Source organism: Postia placenta (assembly GCF_002117355.1).
Source record: "Postia placenta MAD-698-R-SB12 unplaced genomic scaffold POSPLAscaffold_1, whole genome shotgun sequence".
NCBI lineage: Eukaryota > Fungi > Basidiomycota > Agaricomycetes > Polyporales > Adustoporiaceae > Rhodonia > Rhodonia placenta.
The window spans coordinates 1,397,848-1,414,809 of record NW_020169832.1 but is presented as its reverse complement, the minus strand read 5'-3'; the positions used below and the strand labels follow the sequence as shown (position 1 = coordinate 1,414,809).

Here is a 16,962-nt window from a genome sequence, read left to right as displayed (position 1 = left end):
ACGCGTGATGTTCAACCGCACGCGTCAACAGTTTATTTATTAGCTTTGCATACCGTAGTAATAGTAGCAGTAGATTGTTCTCTTTAGGGGTCATGTAGTTCCAGTCGCAAATTCGATGACAATGCTTTCCATAGTGATGGGAGATTACGCTTGATGCGGTCGCGTACTTCGTACTCCTGGTTCGTTGCAGAGGCAAAGGACAAGACAATCTGTGCGCATTCGACGTCCGGCTTGACGGAAGGTTCCGCCTGGGACATTTCCAAGCACATCGCCTTGACTGCATCGCTGATGTGGCCTAGTCGACATAGGCACTCGAGCCAAGTTTTCCAGTTCTTTTGGTTGGGCTTCACGCCACCGGCAACAGCGTTGTTCCAGATACGCAGAGCTGTTGGGTATGCATCGGCGAAGCCGCAAGCATCGAGAATGATGCTAAGACTAGCGTCGTTGTACTGGCTGGAACGGGAGAGCATCTCGTAGATCTGCAACGCCTCAGCAAAGCAACCCGAACGCTGATAGGCATCCATGAGCTGATTCCAGAGCGGAGTGTCTGGGTTGAGAGAAGAGTCGACAACGAGTAGCTGATGTGTCTTTCTGATAGCGTTGACAACGGGGAGCAACTGTGCCTGCAACTCATCTTCGTCCCCAATAGAGCAGATTTTGCCGGCTAGATCGGCAAGGTGCCGGAGGATGATGGTGTAGACCGGAGGCGTGATCTCGTAGCCTGCGGTGCGCATATCGCTGACAATACGGAAGTAAAACCGTGGAGGGGGGACCGCATTCTTGCCTTTCGAGCTGGCGCAAAACGCGTGCAGGGCACTGATATAGCCCTGTTCGTTGAGAATCGACTGTCCATCTTTAGTGCTCCTGAAGAACTCGTAGATGCGGATCGCCTCCTCGTGGTTTGACGCAGAGCGAACCAGAACCACAATGAGAGACGCAGAGGTCGTGCTGTCCATGGAAACGTTGCGGGAGCGCATGTCTTCCAACATGCCGAGTATTCGAGGGACGTACTTCTCGATGACGTTCGGAGAGAAGGCCATCGCGCGCAGGACTGTGTTATAGATGGGGGCGTCAGGTGTTGAGTGACCTTCTGATGACTCGTCGAGTTGATCATGTTCATCGCCATCAGATGTATGCAGCTTGACGAATGCCTCGAGTAACTCGAGTGCTTGATCTATGCTATAGTCGTCAGGCGCTCTCAGACCATTTGCACAGACAGCGCGAATCACGGGATGGAACATCGCATTGTCGGGACGAAGGCCTCTCGACAGCGCAGCCTGATACACCGACAAGGCGGTCCCAGCGTTGCTTTTGTCGGCAGCGTTACGGATTAACACCGCCCATACTTTCGCGTCGGCCTGGACAGCGAGAGAATCTTCCCAGAACTTGAGGAGATCCGTGTCAAATGACTCGCCCATAACCGCTACGAGGGTGTCCGTGGTCGCGCAAAACCCGAGCTTCCGGAACCCGCCATACATCTGTAGCGCAGCGCGCTTTCCTCTCTCCTCACTGATGACGCACATCCGTCGAGTCTTCTCCGGATCAAGCGGTAGAAGACGCGCGTCGTGAGGCTGCTGTTCCGAGTCGGCCTCGCTGGTCGAGGGTGCGTCCTTCGTCTCGGCACGCGAATGCGAACGCGGGTTTAAGACCTCCCAGTACATTGCTTCTGCTTGCTTGATCAGGAGCGGGAACCCATGCCGCTTATAGCCGTCTCGCAGAATGTCAAGGACAACGGGGTCGTGAGCGAACCCTTCCTGAGCCATATTCAAGAGGCACTTTCGAAGGGCGCGGGGTCGAGTGATGCAAGCATTCTTGAAGTAGGCCCGGAAGAATAATTCGAAGGTGGTCGGTTGAGGAGGACAATACATCTGTCTCATCGTCTGTAGGACAGAGAAGACGAGTGGGGTGTTCCTGCGCTCACCACAAGTGGCTACTAAGGCGTGCCATTGGTCGCGGGTCGGAATAGCATACACAGGCTCGACCGTAAGCCACCGGAAAGCTGCGTTAACAGCACCGAGCCCGAGGAGGGTATTGAGGATGTGATGATGAAGTTGAAGGCTTCCGTCGGCGTCCAGATGAAATTGAACGGCGGCGAACATGGACTTTAGGATGTTGATTTCGCGTTGACCTTGACTTCTTGAAAGCACGTCAATGGCCGCGACCAATGTATCCTTCTCCATCAGATGGTTGAGGTTAACCGTGGGGGTAGCATTCGCTAGAGCAACGTACATCCCGCGGACGCCCAGGGCATCTCCGCGAGCCACAAAATCATTGAACCTATCGAGGTTCTCGCGTACATCCTGAGCGACCGCTGACCCATGGTCGTAGTCCCCCGGAGAGACGGTCGCTGAAAACAATCTGGTAGACCTGACATACGGGTCCGGCGGAAGCGGTCGGCCACCTAGGCAAATAATACGCCTAGTATATGACCCTGGAATTTGACATGATCTAGCGCAAACCCTGAGGAACATTCATACGTGCGCTGTGAATGTATATAAGAACAACGCTTTCGAATTCTGCACGATCTCACCTCGACCTCGCGAAATGGTTAATAAACGGTCGATCCCAGGCAAGATAACGCCAGACTATGACAGGGTATCACCGAAGGAGTGGAAGCAAGTATTCCTCCGCAACCCGGATGAAGAGCTTGAAACTTGCTCGAATTTGGCGGCGCGCCCCGAGGCAGCGTCCCAAGGCGCCGGTAACGAGCACGTGGGGAAGGCGATCAGAGGACACGGTGCATGCTCACACTGAACACGTCGCTACCTTACTGTTGCTTTTCTCTTACTCGTCTTCATCCTCGCTGTCTACACTACATCATGTCTGAAAAGTTTAAAGAACTCGTTGAGGTTCCCCAAGAGTTCGTGAAGGATGGCAAGCAAGTACGTATGCTGTCTTTAGACCGAGTCCTTAAACTAACAGAGCACCCCGTCTTCAGTTCTTGGTCCGCTGCACAAAGCCATCACAAAAGGGTGAGTCATGACAGTCTTATGTGTGTAGTGCCTGCGCCAAAGCAACGGTGGTAGAATTTGCCCAAATCTGCAAGGCGGTTGCGATCGGCTTCGCGGTCATGGGATTCATTGGGTACTTCGTCAAACTGATTCACATACCGATGTACGTGGACTTGCATCATTAAGCGCATTTGGATACTGACTAGATCTTCAGTAACAATATCCTTGTGTACGTGTTTTACAATCCACGGTTGGAATTGAACCTAATAGAACGTACAGGGGCGGTGCATGATATTTTACATAGCGTCTTTTGTATACTTCTACACATGATACCATCGCTTCTGCTACTGTCTTTACCCCTCCAGGAGGTAGTATGGGTCACGTTGCACAGAGTCCTGGAACGCTCGCGAGATGATAGCCCGGCATGTTTCATCTCGAGGCGTACCGTCACGCAAGAGTGGCAATCTTGCTTGTGTGGTCAACTTCAGGAACAGCTGTCGACGAGTTGCGCGGTGTCGCATGTGAACCACATTTTAATCGAGTGAATGACCGCATCGACCTCTCCTTGAGCAACTGAACCTTTCAACTCGCGTTGAAATTGGCGATGTCCATACTCCTGCCACATCCTGTAATCACGTCGGTCACAATGATCAAGGTGGCATAGGAAGTGCACTCACTGTTTGCGTACTGAACACTATAAACGCGGTGAGGGGTACTACTCGCGCCAATCAGATAGTACTGAGTAGAAGGAGGTGTAGACACGTACGGGCAGCCTGCGCCATGAAAGAGAATCGATCGAGGTTTTCAGGTGAAGCCATGACGATAACACATGCCCTGTCAATACCGGTCAGCTATATCCATCAAATCCTACACTTAGAAATGTTGCCAACCCGAAAGTAATCCACGAATATACGAGAAAAACAGTGGCCTTATAACGGACGAAATATCAGACCTTGAGGCTATCAATATATCAGGTATAGACTTACTCTGAAACAAGGCGAGAGAGATGGTTTCCTCACGTCGGCATCAGGACAGACATCTCTAATGTCCCGCCATCCGCGATAAGATTTGACTGCAATCGCCACTGCACAAAGATATCAGCCATACACAGCGTCTGCGATGGTTGCAAGGCCATGAAGTACCCTCGAACGCTGTTACCGTCAACAGCACCACTATGCAGAAGACGGACGTAGTAAACCGCTCGCTGCCAGATCGAAACCATATGATCCATCAGTACGACCGTCAACAAGTTCATTTAGAAGACCTACAAATGTTTGACGTGAATGGCGCAGTACAAGCCGTTGGCGGCGTCGACCATTTCTGGATTACTTGCCGCTACCTGGATGCGAAGTCAGCCGCTGGTGTGTGAAATGCAATGGGCCTACTGACATAAGCAGCGGCCAAGGTAAAAATCAATAGAACCAGATATGGGGGTGACAGGATCTTACAGACAGAACCCTTAGCTACAGAATCTACTATTAAGAGCATGACGACACGTACGATGAACAATCTCATCCCGTGCGGTAGACTAGCAAAGAAAGCCGGCTCGCAGGTAGGGTAGAACGCGCTCCAAATCTAGATGAGGCGGTCAGCGACGCACATGCGAGATGGGAGCAGTGTACCTCTATAACCAGCACAAGCATAGCTACGACAGCCCTGTTCGTCAGAGGGTCAGTATGGGTAAATTGCGAACAAAAACGAGAGCTGTGAACATTGTCGGTGTTCCGTAGAGAAGGGCAGACTGAATGATACACAAGGTCTGCGGTGGATGAACCTCCTTGTTATATCCCCCGTATATCCTGGCCATTGTCGTCAGAGGCATTCCTGAAGCATTTTCTATATGGCATGAACGCTTACAGGAGACAGAAAGAGACAGAATACAGAATCCATGTCACACAGAAATTCACGATTGTAGGATGCCGCGACACCTTCTTCGATAAAAGAAAAGTGAAGACCAATATAGGCAAGCCGACATGTCCTCCAACGATGTGAAGCCCGAAGTAGACGGGAGTGAGCGATTCCAGACCTGATAAGTGGTATAAGTCATCTCCAGCCTCGAACATACGCCGCGAGAATACGTGCCTGCTGTCATTGTCCAGCAGACCAGTGCCGGTTACAAAATTGCATCCGCGAGCTGCCCGAGCCGCAATAAAGACAAAGAGGATAGGGCGAGAAGGAGAGCGTCCTGTCAGAGCGCCACGGTGCGTCCCGAGTTTGAAGGGGTATCTGTTGTGTGGCAGAGGCCTCTGATGTTGCACGACAACTACATATACTACTGTGGCACTACGGATCTCGAGAAGCTCGGTCTGAAATAAGAACGGCCGAGGAACTAAGGCGCGAACGAAAGGAAATGTCTACCAACAGTATGTCCTCAGCTGCAGGCTTTCAATCTCAACGAACAACGTGCATCAAATTCTTGTAGATCACTCAATGATCGATGTCCTGATCGTGATCACGACCAGCACCGCCTGCATTCAGTGATGACAAGCTCCAGGTATCTCACCTCGGGGAGCAAAGGCCTAAAGCCCTCCGCGATGACAGGCGTGTCTACAGTCGAGGTCGCAGTAGTGATCATCCTGTCTCAATGCCAGCTTCCACTCAAATGTATGGGGTATATCGACAAGACATGGTACATTTACCGCACCGCAGTATTGCCAACGAGGAGCAGCCCGAAACGCGCGGAAGGTTTTACAAGGTCCAACGCTGAATGGAACTGCTGCTCGGTTACTGGCTGGCCATAGCACAGCAGCCCGACGGACTTTCCCCTGTCACTTGATGAGGCGGGTGGCTCTGAAAGTGAAGGCGGCGGTAGCATAGGTGCGAGAAGGATCTGCACCCGTGACAAGTGTTCCGCCAGGCTCTTGTCCATGTCAAGTTGTGGTTGCTAAGAAATATTCAGATCAATACGCTCCACTCGGTCAGATGCAGCAAACATACCTTCTCTTGCATCTTGGACACCATACACTCTAATCGTTGCACAATCTCTGACCACGCATTACCCCAGAGCTCCGTAATCCCCCGGATGAATCGCAGGTCCCAAACGTCTTGCGCAGCCATTCTCCCAGAGACACGGGCGGGTGAGTAGATCTGATCCAACATCCGGATGATGAGGTCGCGGAGGCTGTCGGCGGCTATCCGTTGTCGGCGCTCCGAGTCTATGAACACTCCAAGGTCTTGTATCGAGGTGACCAGTGCAAGTAGCGCTTGCAGAAGAGCAGACGAGGGACGAGTGGGAGGAGAACCAATGGCTGTCCTATCCTGTGCAGCAATGCCATTTGATCCATTTGAAGTGCCTTCTGAATACGAATCAGCCGGCCAATGCGCAGAAACGATCCGGTTGAGGAGATAGTCCTGCCATCGCTGATATGTCCTGTACTGCAGCGCTTCTAGCTTCTTCCGACACGCTGTACGCCACATCAGTACGTATAGAAGTCTAGATACTAAATACAGACCATCGAGGGCGACGTCACTGCATCCTACTGTTGCCAAGAACGGTGATGAGGAGGCAATCTCATAAGCGACCCGTCCCACGAATATTAAAATGCGATGGGAGATATCTGACCACGTCCGTCAGTCTTGAGAGAATATCTTTCTAGGCGAAAGTACTTGCCTCCGTCATCAGAGAAGTCTGCAGTCTCCTCCATAGATTGTGCAAGCCTAGAGCAGAAGGCTTCGGCCTCAGGACGATAATTCTGGATCGTCTGTTCAGCAAGTGTTCTGATAATCATGAGCGTTGGCCGCAGTCGCTTTAGCAGCATGCAAAACACACACCGACTATCTTCATCTCTGCTCCGAACCGCATCAATGTCTTCATGGAGTTCCCGCGCATAGCGCTCGACTGTATTGAGGATGTCGTCGATCAACGGTGTGCGGCCGTGCAACTGACGTTGCAACGTGGTTTTGTACCGCTGGAAGGATGAAGCAGCCGATGACAGATTCAGACCTACTTGCGACGCGGACGGAAGCGGTGCTTGCTCGAAGAGATACTGTACAGGTTGGACATCTGAGACGAGCCCCAGTTAGACGTGTATTTGCCCTACTGAACGCACGAACCTACCTGCACGTTGCACATTCGCATGAGTTCTCAAAGCGTCAAGCGCATGATCTACGCGTTCTCTGAAAGAGGTCTCTATGTCGGCCAGCGCGGACTTCCAGAGCGAGGTCACCTGTCGTTGAGAGACGTCATCCAAGAGGGACCGTAATTGTGTCCTTTCGCGAGAATCCAGGCCTTCAAGACTTTTGACGAGCTTCGAGGATACAGTGCGGACATCCCAGACCTCCCGGGCGGTCTCCAGATGTGCAACCCACTGTTCAAGCGCATGGCGGATGGAGGTCACAGATTGGTCGAAATAGTTATCTAGCTTGTCGCGGAGCTGCCCTGGGGCAAATTGAGACGAGGTGGAGGTGCCAGCGACATACGGCTTGTAGGACTTGATGCTAACAGGGAGAAGAAGGAAGTGCGCGGAGGATGGAAGGTTTGCTAGGAGCGATTGTGTCGTCATTTGAAGCCCTGGCGGAAGTTCAGGCAACGCTTCTTCAGTCTCTATATAGTGAAGAGCCTGTTGTATAACAGGCACGCCCTCAGAGTGCCCATCGCCAAACAACAACCGGGCCGTCCCAAGTGTTCTCGACACAAGTTCTAGAACAGCTTGCAGCTTTTGCCTCGCTTCACGTACAAATGCCTTCCTGGCTCTACTGGACGGCTTATCCTTGTTAGGCGCATTATGTGCATGACCATTCGTCGTTTTCCCTTGAAACTGTGGTAGCAAGGACGACAGAGTCTTTGACCTCTGCGCTAGAAAGATCGACAGCGTCTCCACCAATGGGCGGGACTCCAACAGATATAATGTCAGGAGAGCCGCACATGTTTCCTAGACTTGTAGGTGAGATAGCTGCACTCTTGCGTGTCCAGACGACGTACTGTAGAGGAGGCCGTATGCTCACGGAGGAACAAAGTCGCTCTATGTGCAATCTGGGATCTGAAGGGCGAGATCGTGTCCCACTGGCGTTGCACTAGTGGCATATCTTCCTACAAAGGCCCGTGAGTATGCGCGGGTTGGTCTTCCTTGAGTCTACATACGGATACATCTATCCCATAGGCCTGCCAATTTCGACTGACATCTTCGTCTCCATGTAGCAATGTTTGATGCACAGCGCGGGCCGTCAGATAGAGCCAGGCAGCATGAAGATATGACCGTTGTTCCATGAAACGCCATAGATGTTCGGGAGCGTCCAGTAGTAGCTTCAAATGCGCGGATAGTTGTTGCAAGGCTTGTAAGTGCTTGTCTGTGGTATGTGTGAGCTGCGCCTCTTGTGTCAAGAACCTGAAGAATACCTTCTTCCACAGAAGAACGTTTCTGTATCCGGGGGTGTTGTATGGATGCAACAACGTCATGCATTTCACGACAGGCCTCTAACACACGCTGAGAGGATTCTGCCATCGACGTAATCGAGGTAGAGGCCTGCAGCAGGTCGCGGTAGCGTTCCCTACGCTTTCATTGCACAATTTAGAGAGAACAAGGGTGTAACAGACGCATACGCACCCAACCATAAGGCGAAGCTCTTGCTGCTTCGCCTCCGCATTGTGTCTACATTTCACCGCGTTCTCAGTCTCATAACACCTTCTAAGCAACTTCACAACGTACCTCAACTTTTGTTGCACGCCCTTCACCTCCGAGACAGAATGCTTCTCAAGCAACTCATCAGGGTTGAAGCCCTCTAGTCCTGCTGCACGGTCAAGTGTGCTGTCCACCAAAGTCGACAGCGTCAACACCTTACGCTCCATAGGTCTGCCGAACCCATCTGCTCGCGACTGGCTACTATAGAGGACGGTCTCGGCACTTCTGCTAGATGAGGGTAAGGATGCCAGAGAGGAACGGCGAGCCATCCTCGCGCAGCAAGTCGGTAAGGGGTACGGATGTGAATCTGCTATGTACGGACTCCTCGTACACACTTGAGCGCCTCTGTGATTGCCACGTGTGACCGCGTTACACTGCCAGTAAGACGCGTCTTGCCGCGTTGTTGACCAAGGTCCAGCACTGCAAGCACGACACACAAGACGGTAATGGGGGAATACCATACATGAGGATTGTGGGTCTAGGAAATGATATATTACCTGCGATCCTAGTCGCACCCGAGAATGTCGAAAGCAAGGTCATTAAAGCGCGTACACCCAACCAGCACATCAATCATCTTCTGTCATTATACCTCCTCCGCCTCCTTCGAGGATCCTTGGCCTGCATCCGCAATATCAGCCTCGGCTGCACTCTTTTTGGCACCGCCAACGTCGCCGTTAGTCAAGCTTGTGTTGGGTGTGGATGTTGTAGGTCGAGACACCGGTGAGGACCCATTTGCTGGGCGCTGAGGTGGTGCTGGAGAGGATGCCCCTGAGGCCAATCGCTGGTCAAGTGCTTTCAGAGCCATCGCTCTGCATACATACGACAGTCAGTGACGGGCTTTTCTCGATAGCAAGCAACGTACCGTCTCCTCTCTGCCTCAGCACGTGCACCACCAGGAACCTGGGCATATCCTCCAGACTCCACATCGCTCCCACTCAAGGGAATCAAGTGGAACCTCGATGCGAGGCCGTATGCTGTGTTTGCGAGCAATGTCAGGGGTCCGCTACAGATGTAAGTATATTGAGCTCAATTGTTCGGCTACAAAATACCGTGAAGCGGACGTACTGAAGCACGGGAGGGAACCAAGTCACAAATGCGAATGTTTCGCTCCTGTCCCCATAAAGTGGACCACCACTGAGGTCTCCGACGTTCTTCTTGTAGAAGCGCAGCCAAATATACGAGACGAGCCATCCGAACTGAATGACGATGAATGGACATTGGAAGCCGAGGATGCACATCACGGTCGAGAATGTGACATATGCCATGGGTATCGTCTATGTTGGCATAGATGCACTCAGTCCGGGACTCGACGTATTGGAACAAGTGTAAATACCTTTACTCTGGCCTTCAATACCCCGAATAATTGCACCTGGTGTTCAGGAATGATTTGCCTGAACGCGACAAGGATGCCGATTTGCAGAGCCATTTGGCCATGATACTGTTGACCATAGCTGCGGATAGGTTGGCGACGATTAGCGGAAGTTGTTAGATACATTACTCACAGGAAGGTAGGACTTCTGAAAACGATGAACTCGATCCAGTTCAAGCCGAACGCGATGATATTTGAGATCGTTACGGTCGCGGCAATGAACTTTAGCAACTCCACAGCACCCCATAGTCGCTCCAGATATCGTAATGAGGCAGGAATAACGAGCAGACTGAAGATAAGCTGCTCCAGCGTTAATAACTGCTTCAGCATACCCGCGACAAAGAGAAAAGCACCTCTATGACTGTTGTCTCAACGAAGACGGACGTCAGGAAGGTCCAAGGATAGAATATGCTTGATCCCGGCACAAGCACAAGGTAAGGTGCAGCAAATGCGTCTCCGCCTGACCATCGTAGGATATAGTACAATAGCGAGAAGCCAACCGTAGCTGCGGTGAATCCACGAGTCGCGGGCGGGACAGCCGCGACAAATTGAGCAGGTGAGAAGGATAGGACAGCCATGTTTGCAGGAAGATCCTAGCTGTCGCGTTCACCCACTATACAAGGTCCCAGACGTAGCCTTCCGAGGGCCGGTGAGAGCGTTGGTGTCGTGAAAGGCGGACGGGCAGACGGTGGTAATCCAGCGCCTGAAGGGTGAGGAGACGAGCGCAAGGACGGCCTGTCACTTACGACGCGTGACCCGACCGCGTCTTGGTCTCGCGACGTCTGTGACGTCGTGACCACCTCACCTTGTACATGACCAACATTCACGACGATGTCCGATTATGACTTCCGCCCCGGCGGCTCCCTCAAGCTTAAGGGGGGTGTCGCCGAGGGGGGCATTGTAAAGAAGTGAGTGCACGGCATACTGACAATGCAACCAAGCACTCATTGGCTCCAGGAAAAAGTCAAAGTCGAAGTCGAAGGCGAAAGACAAGGAGAAGGACAGGAGCATTGAAGAGGCACGGTTGAAGGAGCTGGAGAAGTTAATGGAAGAGGAAGAGGAGAAGGCCAAGTCAGCTTCACCATCCGACAGTGGCAGGAACTCGCCCGCTGTCGGTAGCAGCGAACGAAAGACCGCAGCTGAGAAGAGGTTCGAAGAGGTGCAGCGCAAACGTGTATGTGCTCCTTTACTCATACTTGCTGTCCACTTTGGTGACCTCAGTCACTCCTTAGCTTGCTGAGAAAGTGGCCAGGTTGGCGAATAAAACCCACAAGGACCGGGTGCACGAGTTCAATTCGAAACTGGAGGCTCTCAGCGAGCACCACGATATTCCGAAGGTACGCTTACGTCTTGCCTCTTGGCTGCTCCTGTGCTCATGTTGTCGCAGGTCGGTCCTGGTTAAGACCTCCAAGATGTATTGTTATCGTTGCCTGTACTTTGCTCAATGCTGTATATGTTTGCTGGTTGTGGACGTCGTCTTGCCGACTGACCGGCACAATACATTCAATTTTGGGAATAACCTGGGGAGGCGTGTTCAGGGCATCCTTAAACGTGCTCGGAGATAGATATCTGTTTATCTTGTATTTGTTCGCGGCGTTGGATTAGAAAAGTCGGGCTAAGAACGTGACCCACCACCTTTACACTTCCTGCAACTTGCCCTTGTCCATGCACTTCTTCTTGGAACGACTGTGTTCTTGCCACATACCATGAAGGCTGTTGCTGCTACTGATTCTGCCGATAAAAAGGGCCACATCTGCCCGCCTTCAGATGCTGCACATCCTCGGGACCGCTGGGAGTCGGCGTTTGTGTACGCCTTCGTCTGTAAGTTTACAAACCTGCGAAGCAAGGTCGAGGGGTTGGATACACCTATGGAGTGAGTGTATATCAACCAGAAGGTAGTCACTACCATCCTCATTGCGCTCAATCGCCAAAAGTTTTGAAGAAGCGTTGCTCTCGGAAGAGCCACATCCTATCGTAACTCAGATCCTGGCGCGTTTCATCCTGAACTTGAGACCGCAGACGCGTAATTTGAGGTGAGTGGCACTTCTGCTGTCTTTGTCCATAGCTGGGGCAAACGGGCGACGCGTTGGGTCCCTTAGTTCGGACGTGATTTCCTCGACCCTCGCCACCATCATGCATGACTACTTCAAGACGACTGAAAGGACTGTCTTTTGGGACGAGAATTTGAGGGTCAATGTGGACCCCTTCTCGCAGATGGAAAATGGCTTCTTTGCGGCATCTTGGGACTTCAAGGTGCGTCTCCAGCGCGCCCGTCCGCCACACTAGGCTCATTCACGCATGTTTCACGTGTCTAGCTCAAGATCATGAGGCAGCTCGTCGAGCTACAACTTTGCCACAGCGCAGAAATCAAAGCCATCATAGACCGTGCGTGGGGCGTCATCCACAATAAACACAAGAAGGCAGAGACTACGCCTGCTCCGCCGCCCGCCAATGACCCCCAAAGCCAGGAGAACTTGCAGCTACAACCTCTAGGCCAGGATAAGGACCGCAAACGCTACTGGGCTGTAGATGGTCCGTGCACGATTTCCTCGCCTTCTGCACGAGTTTCGCTATTTGCTTGTATTTGCGCCATACGGCGGGACAGTGTGTCTCTCCTTTCGGCATTTTGCGGCTTCATTATATTGCTTCGTTTGACCTAGCGGTTGCTCATTGTTCCGGTTGCGGTGCGCAGATTCACCACGGTTATACATCTCAACGAATCCATGGAAGATCACCGCAACGTTCCAAACAATCTCTTCCACACGAGACGAATACATGGCAATAGTGGAGAAAGTCCAAGAAGTTGCACCTCCTGAACCTAAGGCTGGCGAGCGGAAATCAAAATTAGATACGGCGCACATTGCTTTGGTCAAAGCCTTACAGGGAAGGATAGAGGCTATTGACGCAGAGCTGGCGGTGAGTTCATATTCTCTCTCATGTCTTTGCGAAGTCCTGTCTGGCCTATCCGACGAATCCTCAATCGCCACGATTTCCCAATTTTGCGGCCAATGACCATCATCTCCACGTGACTAACCCGCTATCTCTTGCATACAGAGAATACAGCGTGCGCGGAGGAAAATAGAACAGCGGAATCTATTGATTGCACAGGCAGAAGTACGAGAGACGCGAACGCGGCGGAGGACCACTCGTCCCGACTATGCTTACATGAACGATCCTGCGAGCGATGTACGTACCAAATTTTTAAAGCCCTAAGATGGCCGACGTTGATCACCCAAGGCGGCATAGGACGATCAAGATGATTATACCTATCAAGAGCAAGAAGACGAGGAGTACGAGGATCAGGGCGAGTTCGATGACATGACAACCTTTCGAGGAGAACCGTCAAATCGTCGTGAACCTCCATCCATGGGAAGGCGGAGATCAACGCGGGCTTCCAACGCGGCCAACAACGGGAAGAGGGGCGGTTCCAATGACGACTGGAATGATTGGCGTGAAAAGCGGCGCTCTACACGCCTCGGTGTTCCAGCAGAGCCACAGCCGGACATGCCTCCACTCAAACGGGCGCGGACGGATGATAGTATCATCAGCGCGCATTCCACTGACGGCCAAAGGCAGTCGCCGACTCAAAATGGCAATGGCCCGAAGATCAAGATCTCCGGCGCAGCAGCAATAAAGCCTACTGAGACCGCGGTGGAGGCTCTTGCAGGGAAGAAGAAGAGCAAGTATTGGTTCTACGCCATTGAGCCCATCCCCGCTCCACAGCACGAAACTGTACCTGCAGCTTACGCATCCTCAACGAACGGCTCAGAAGTTCCCATGTCTAGCGAGGCGCATGAGACACAGTCCGAAGGGTCCTATGCTAACGGTATTTCCGATGACCACGAGAGGAGCATGGAAGGCAGCCTATCTCCCGCGTCTCCTATGGATGAATCGTGAACTTGCTTTCTGTTTAGTCGTTGCTGTCGTGCAGCGTTCATTTTCATGCATATTGATTCTGCGTCGTATCGCAATAACATCCCACGTAATCTTTGTTCCGTTGTGAGCAGCGTACAGTAAATTGGATACCTGGACCCAAGCCTGAATCATGCAGTACAGGTGTGAGCGGATTGTGTTGCATGAGTGATTGGATGACGAAGCTTTATGAGGAGTTGAATTTGAGAGTGATATGAAACCGATCCGCTCGCCGTAGCCAACCACGGAGCGAGAGTTTGACTTTGGGGACGATGCATCTTGGCTCGATCACGATCGCGATTCCCGGCATCTTGCGACACCCAGATCTGGCCCAATTGAGAACTAGCACTGAGCGCATCACTTTGACTTCGACGTTCACCTCAGGTTCATGCTCGCAAAGGCCGCGCAGAATGCGCTCGCAAAGCAGGCCAAGTCTCTCTTCAGATTTAAGGGTTGCCTCAATATCAAGCGCAATGCCCCCCATATCATCAGTCGGCCTGCCACCGCGACTGCAGCGCTCCCATTACCTGCCTCACGCGACGATGTGGACATAGTAGCTCTCTTTGATCAGCCACAAGCGGCCCAGCGCTCAGCCTCTACCTCCTACACAGGACTCTTTGGGCACCCCATACTCACTACTCCAGCCGCCTTCAATGCACTCGCTGACTCTACTCTGCGACGTGCACAACTGCTTACCGAGCGTGTACTCCGGGCCCGGGAGTCGCGGGAAGAGCTCTTCAGGGTCGTCAAAAACCTTGACAGGCTCAGCGACCTACTTTGCGGTGTTATCGACCTCGCGGAGTTGATCCGAAACGCGCATCCCGACAACGCATGGGTCCAGAGCGCTGACGAAGTTTACGAGAAGTTATGCGAATTCATGAATATCTTGAATACCCATGTTGGACTATACGAGGTACGTGGTACTACTCCGGCTATCTTGAAATGCTGACCCTTCCCGCTGTAGGTTCTACATGCAGTCCTTTCTGATCCCGAGGTGGTCAGGTCTCTCAGTCCCGAAGCACACCAGACGGCGCTCATATTCTGGCGAGACTTTGAAAAGTCTGGGATAGACCTGCCTCCAGAGCAGCGAAATCGCTTTGTTTCTCTGTCGACGGAGATTTCACTCCTCGGGCGGCAGTTTCTTAATGAGACGGCGAGCGCCCGACCACCAGCTGTCATCAAGCCAGCAGAGCTGCAGGGGCTGAAAGATTTGGGTATGGGCGCTCGTTTGAGGCTCCAAGCGCAGGTCACCAACCGAGACCTCCTTGTGTATCCTGGCTCCCTGCAGGCCCAGATGATCATGCGCTCAGCGCCGGCCGAGGAGCCTCGAAGGAAGGTGTACATTGCAGCAAACGCCAGCACGCCGGAGCAAATTCAGACACTCGAGAGACTATTGCGTGCTCGCGGAGAACTTGCACGACTGGTAGGCAAGCCCAGCTTCGCCCACATGACTCTCTCCGATAAGATGGCGAAATCACCAGGTGTGTAACTATTTTCTTGTATTATGTTTAGACGGTGACACCTTGAACCATGATACGCTAGAGAATGTGCAGCATTTTCTTGACGCGCTCATGGATCATACACATCCGTATGCCCGACGAGCTCTCCGCACGCTCAGCATGCGAAAGCAAGGACATCTGAACACTGAATCATTCCCGACCATCCAGGCCTGGGACAGAGACTACTACTGTCCTCCAGAGCCACCAGCGCCACCCGTCTCGCTACCACCCCTGACGCTTGGCACGGTGTTCATGGGCCTCTCACGATTGTTCCAGAACCTCTACGGCATCTCTCTTCGACTTGCGGGAGTAGCACCCGGTGAGGTGTGGCATACTAATGTCCGGAAGCTCGAGGTCATCGATGAGCAGACCGGAGTCCTCGGCTGGATTTACGCGGACCTCTTTGCGCGTCGAGGCAAGCCGAGTGGCGCTGCGCACTACACAGTGCGCTGTTCGCGGCGGGTGGACGATGACGATGTGGAAGGGGACTTCCGCTATGCCGACGAGCGCGACCGGACAATCGTGCAAATGTCCCAGAACTTCGAGGATGCGCACCGTCGACAGTTCCCCGGGCAGGAAGGCACCTTCCAACTTCCGGTAGTAGTCCTGCTGTGCGAGTTTGCAAGACCTTCAATTAGCCGAGGGCCTACCGTCCTTGAATGGCACGAGGTGATGACCTTGTTCCACGAAATGGGACATGCCATGCACTGTAAGTAGCTCTCACCTGTATCGTTCGCTTTGACGTTGATTTGTCGTTAGCCATGATAGGACGGACCGAGTATCAAAATGTCTCTGGAACACGTTGCGCGACAGACTTCGTGGAGTTACCCTCTATCCTTATGGAGCACTTTTTAAGCTCGCCCGCTGTCCTCTCCCTCTTTGACCTCGACGACTCATTCTCAATACGTCAAGCGGGCAACCATCACGAGGACCCATGCCGCTCAATAGATACACACACTCAGATCCTTCTCGCTGCGCTTGACCAGATTTATCACTCCTCAGCAGCCCTTGAGGATGACTTCGATTCGACGACAACTCTTGCGGGACTGTACGAGGTGCGAGGGCTTATTCCGTATGTCCCGGGCACCTCCTGGCAGACCCAATTCGGGCACCTCTTCGGATATGGTGGAACTTACTATTCTTACTTGTTCGATCGTGCCATTGCCTCGCGAGTGTGGCAGAAGCTCTTCTCGCACAACCCGCTCACTCGCACAACGGGCGAGAAGTTCAAGCGGGACGTCCTGAGTCACGGAGGAGGTAAAGATCCATGGATGATGGTGAGCAAATTGCTCGGTGCCCCGGAACTAGGTAGCGGCAATGCAGAGGCGATGGCGGAAGTGGGAAGGTGGAAGATCGAGGATGAGGTCTCCGTGCCAGGTCGACACTGAGACTAGAACCAAATGCGCATGTATATAGCTGTCACCAAGAGCGATGTACACCCCCTGTACACTTTCGTCCAACGGGTCTCGTACTCGGACCACGGGACGCTGTAATCCCGCTGGCCTGCAGGATGTACTGGGGCGCACAGTCGGGCAGACTCTATTGTCCGAGCGCGCAACGGGATGTATGTAGCGGTACGGGTGTGAGACATAAACTACAGGACACAACTTGCG

The 16,962-nt window shown here is 52.7% G+C and overlaps 8 protein-coding genes across 8 annotated transcripts; 4 read left to right on the top strand and 4 right to left on the bottom strand.

Annotated features, from left to right (window-relative positions):
- Window positions 1–83: 83 nt before the first annotated feature.
- Window positions 84–1,478, bottom strand: POSPLADRAFT_1128921 (hypothetical protein; the record flags this gene model as incomplete). Its single annotated transcript, XM_024483794.1, has 1 exon — window positions 84–1,478. The coding sequence occupies one exon, from the start codon at window positions 1,476–1,478 to the stop codon at window positions 84–86; it is 1,395 nt and encodes a 464-aa protein (XP_024344048.1).
- A 1,341-nt stretch (window positions 1,479–2,819) lies between these two features.
- Window positions 2,820–3,243, top strand: POSPLADRAFT_1051404 (hypothetical protein; the record flags this gene model as incomplete). Its single annotated transcript, XM_024480161.1, has 5 exons — window positions 2,820–2,882; window positions 2,939–2,972; window positions 3,027–3,114; window positions 3,166–3,180; window positions 3,231–3,243. 5 exons carry the CDS (start codon window positions 2,820–2,822, stop codon window positions 3,241–3,243), a joined length of 213 nt encoding a protein of 70 aa, XP_024344047.1.
- Window positions 3,244–3,484: 241 nt separating this feature from the next.
- On the bottom strand, window positions 3,485–5,043 carry POSPLADRAFT_1042503 (hypothetical protein; the record flags this gene model as incomplete). Its single annotated transcript, XM_024478120.1, has 13 exons — window positions 3,485–3,577; window positions 3,629–3,666; window positions 3,718–3,785; window positions 3,842–3,879; window positions 3,938–4,035; window positions 4,094–4,155; window positions 4,220–4,290; window positions 4,341–4,394; window positions 4,452–4,526; window positions 4,574–4,607; window positions 4,664–4,750; window positions 4,809–4,977; window positions 5,034–5,043. 13 exons carry the CDS (start codon window positions 5,041–5,043, stop codon window positions 3,485–3,487), a joined length of 897 nt encoding a protein of 298 aa, XP_024344046.1.
- A 543-nt stretch (window positions 5,044–5,586) lies between these two features.
- Window positions 5,587–8,838, bottom strand: POSPLADRAFT_1051402 (hypothetical protein; the record flags this gene model as incomplete). Its single annotated transcript, XM_024480160.1, has 11 exons — window positions 5,587–5,835; window positions 5,889–6,355; window positions 6,404–6,430; window positions 6,514–6,668; window positions 6,723–6,954; window positions 7,009–7,822; window positions 7,873–7,980; window positions 8,032–8,237; window positions 8,287–8,443; window positions 8,500–8,539; window positions 8,597–8,838. The coding sequence occupies 11 exons, from the start codon at window positions 8,836–8,838 to the stop codon at window positions 5,587–5,589; spliced, it is 2,697 nt and encodes an 898-aa protein (XP_024344045.1).
- Window positions 8,839–9,043: 205 nt separating this feature from the next.
- On the bottom strand, window positions 9,044–10,658 carry POSPLADRAFT_1164549 (hypothetical protein). Its single transcript, XM_024487832.1, has 6 exons — window positions 10,292–10,658; window positions 10,072–10,238; window positions 9,903–10,020; window positions 9,635–9,843; window positions 9,432–9,572; window positions 9,044–9,378 (listed from the first exon to the last, which is right to left on the bottom strand). The coding sequence occupies exons 1-6, from the start codon at window positions 10,514–10,516 to the stop codon at window positions 9,153–9,155; spliced, it is 1,086 nt and encodes a 361-aa protein (XP_024344044.1). The 5' UTR covers window positions 10,517–10,658; the 3' UTR covers window positions 9,044–9,152.
- Window positions 10,659–10,752: 94 nt separating this feature from the next.
- Window positions 10,753–11,457, top strand: POSPLADRAFT_1063994 (hypothetical protein). Its single transcript, XM_024481751.1, has 4 exons — window positions 10,753–10,846; window positions 10,896–11,112; window positions 11,171–11,275; window positions 11,326–11,457. Exons 1-4 carry the CDS (start codon window positions 10,770–10,772, stop codon window positions 11,338–11,340), a joined length of 414 nt encoding a protein of 137 aa, XP_024344043.1. The 5' UTR covers window positions 10,753–10,769; the 3' UTR covers window positions 11,341–11,457.
- Window positions 11,458–11,668: 211 nt separating this feature from the next.
- On the top strand, window positions 11,669–13,676 carry POSPLADRAFT_1085231 (hypothetical protein; the record flags this gene model as incomplete). The annotated part of the gene is made up of 7 exons (XM_024483034.1): window positions 11,669–11,811; window positions 11,873–11,971; window positions 12,038–12,191; window positions 12,254–12,470; window positions 12,631–12,854; window positions 12,993–13,124; window positions 13,215–13,676. Coding segments are annotated over 7 exons (1,431 nt in total), but the record flags the coding sequence as incomplete, so codon positions are not given.
- A 562-nt stretch (window positions 13,677–14,238) lies between these two features.
- On the top strand, window positions 14,239–16,803 carry POSPLADRAFT_1164543 (hypothetical protein; the record flags this gene model as incomplete). Its single annotated transcript, XM_024487831.1, has 4 exons — window positions 14,239–14,763; window positions 14,815–15,331; window positions 15,393–16,058; window positions 16,109–16,803. 4 exons carry the CDS (start codon window positions 14,239–14,241, stop codon window positions 16,735–16,737), a joined length of 2,337 nt encoding a protein of 778 aa, XP_024344041.1. The 3' UTR covers window positions 16,738–16,803.
- Between the last annotated feature and the right edge of the window lie 159 nt (window positions 16,804–16,962).

Coding starts and splice junctions, on each gene's coding strand:
- POSPLADRAFT_1164549 (XM_024487832.1), bottom strand. CDS start 10,516: ATGGCTGTCCTATCCTTCTCACCTGCTCAATTTGTCGCGGCTGTCCCG. Junction 10,239..10,291: donor TTGAGACAACAGTCATAGAG/GTGCTTTTCTCT, acceptor ACGCTGGAGCAG/CTTATCTTCAGTCTGCTCGT. Junction 9,573..9,634: donor TGGTTCCCTCCCGTGCTTCA/GTACGTCCGCTT, acceptor TTACATCTGTAG/CGGACCCCTGACATTGCTCG.
- POSPLADRAFT_1063994 (XM_024481751.1), top strand. CDS start 10,770: ATGTCCGATTATGACTTCCGCCCCGGCGGCTCCCTCAAGCTTAAGGGG. Junction 10,847..10,895: donor GAGGGGGGCATTGTAAAGAA/GTGAGTGCACGG, acceptor CATTGGCTCCAG/GAAAAAGTCAAAGTCGAAGT. Junction 11,113..11,170: donor AAGAGGTGCAGCGCAAACGT/GTATGTGCTCCT, acceptor GTCACTCCTTAG/CTTGCTGAGAAAGTGGCCAG.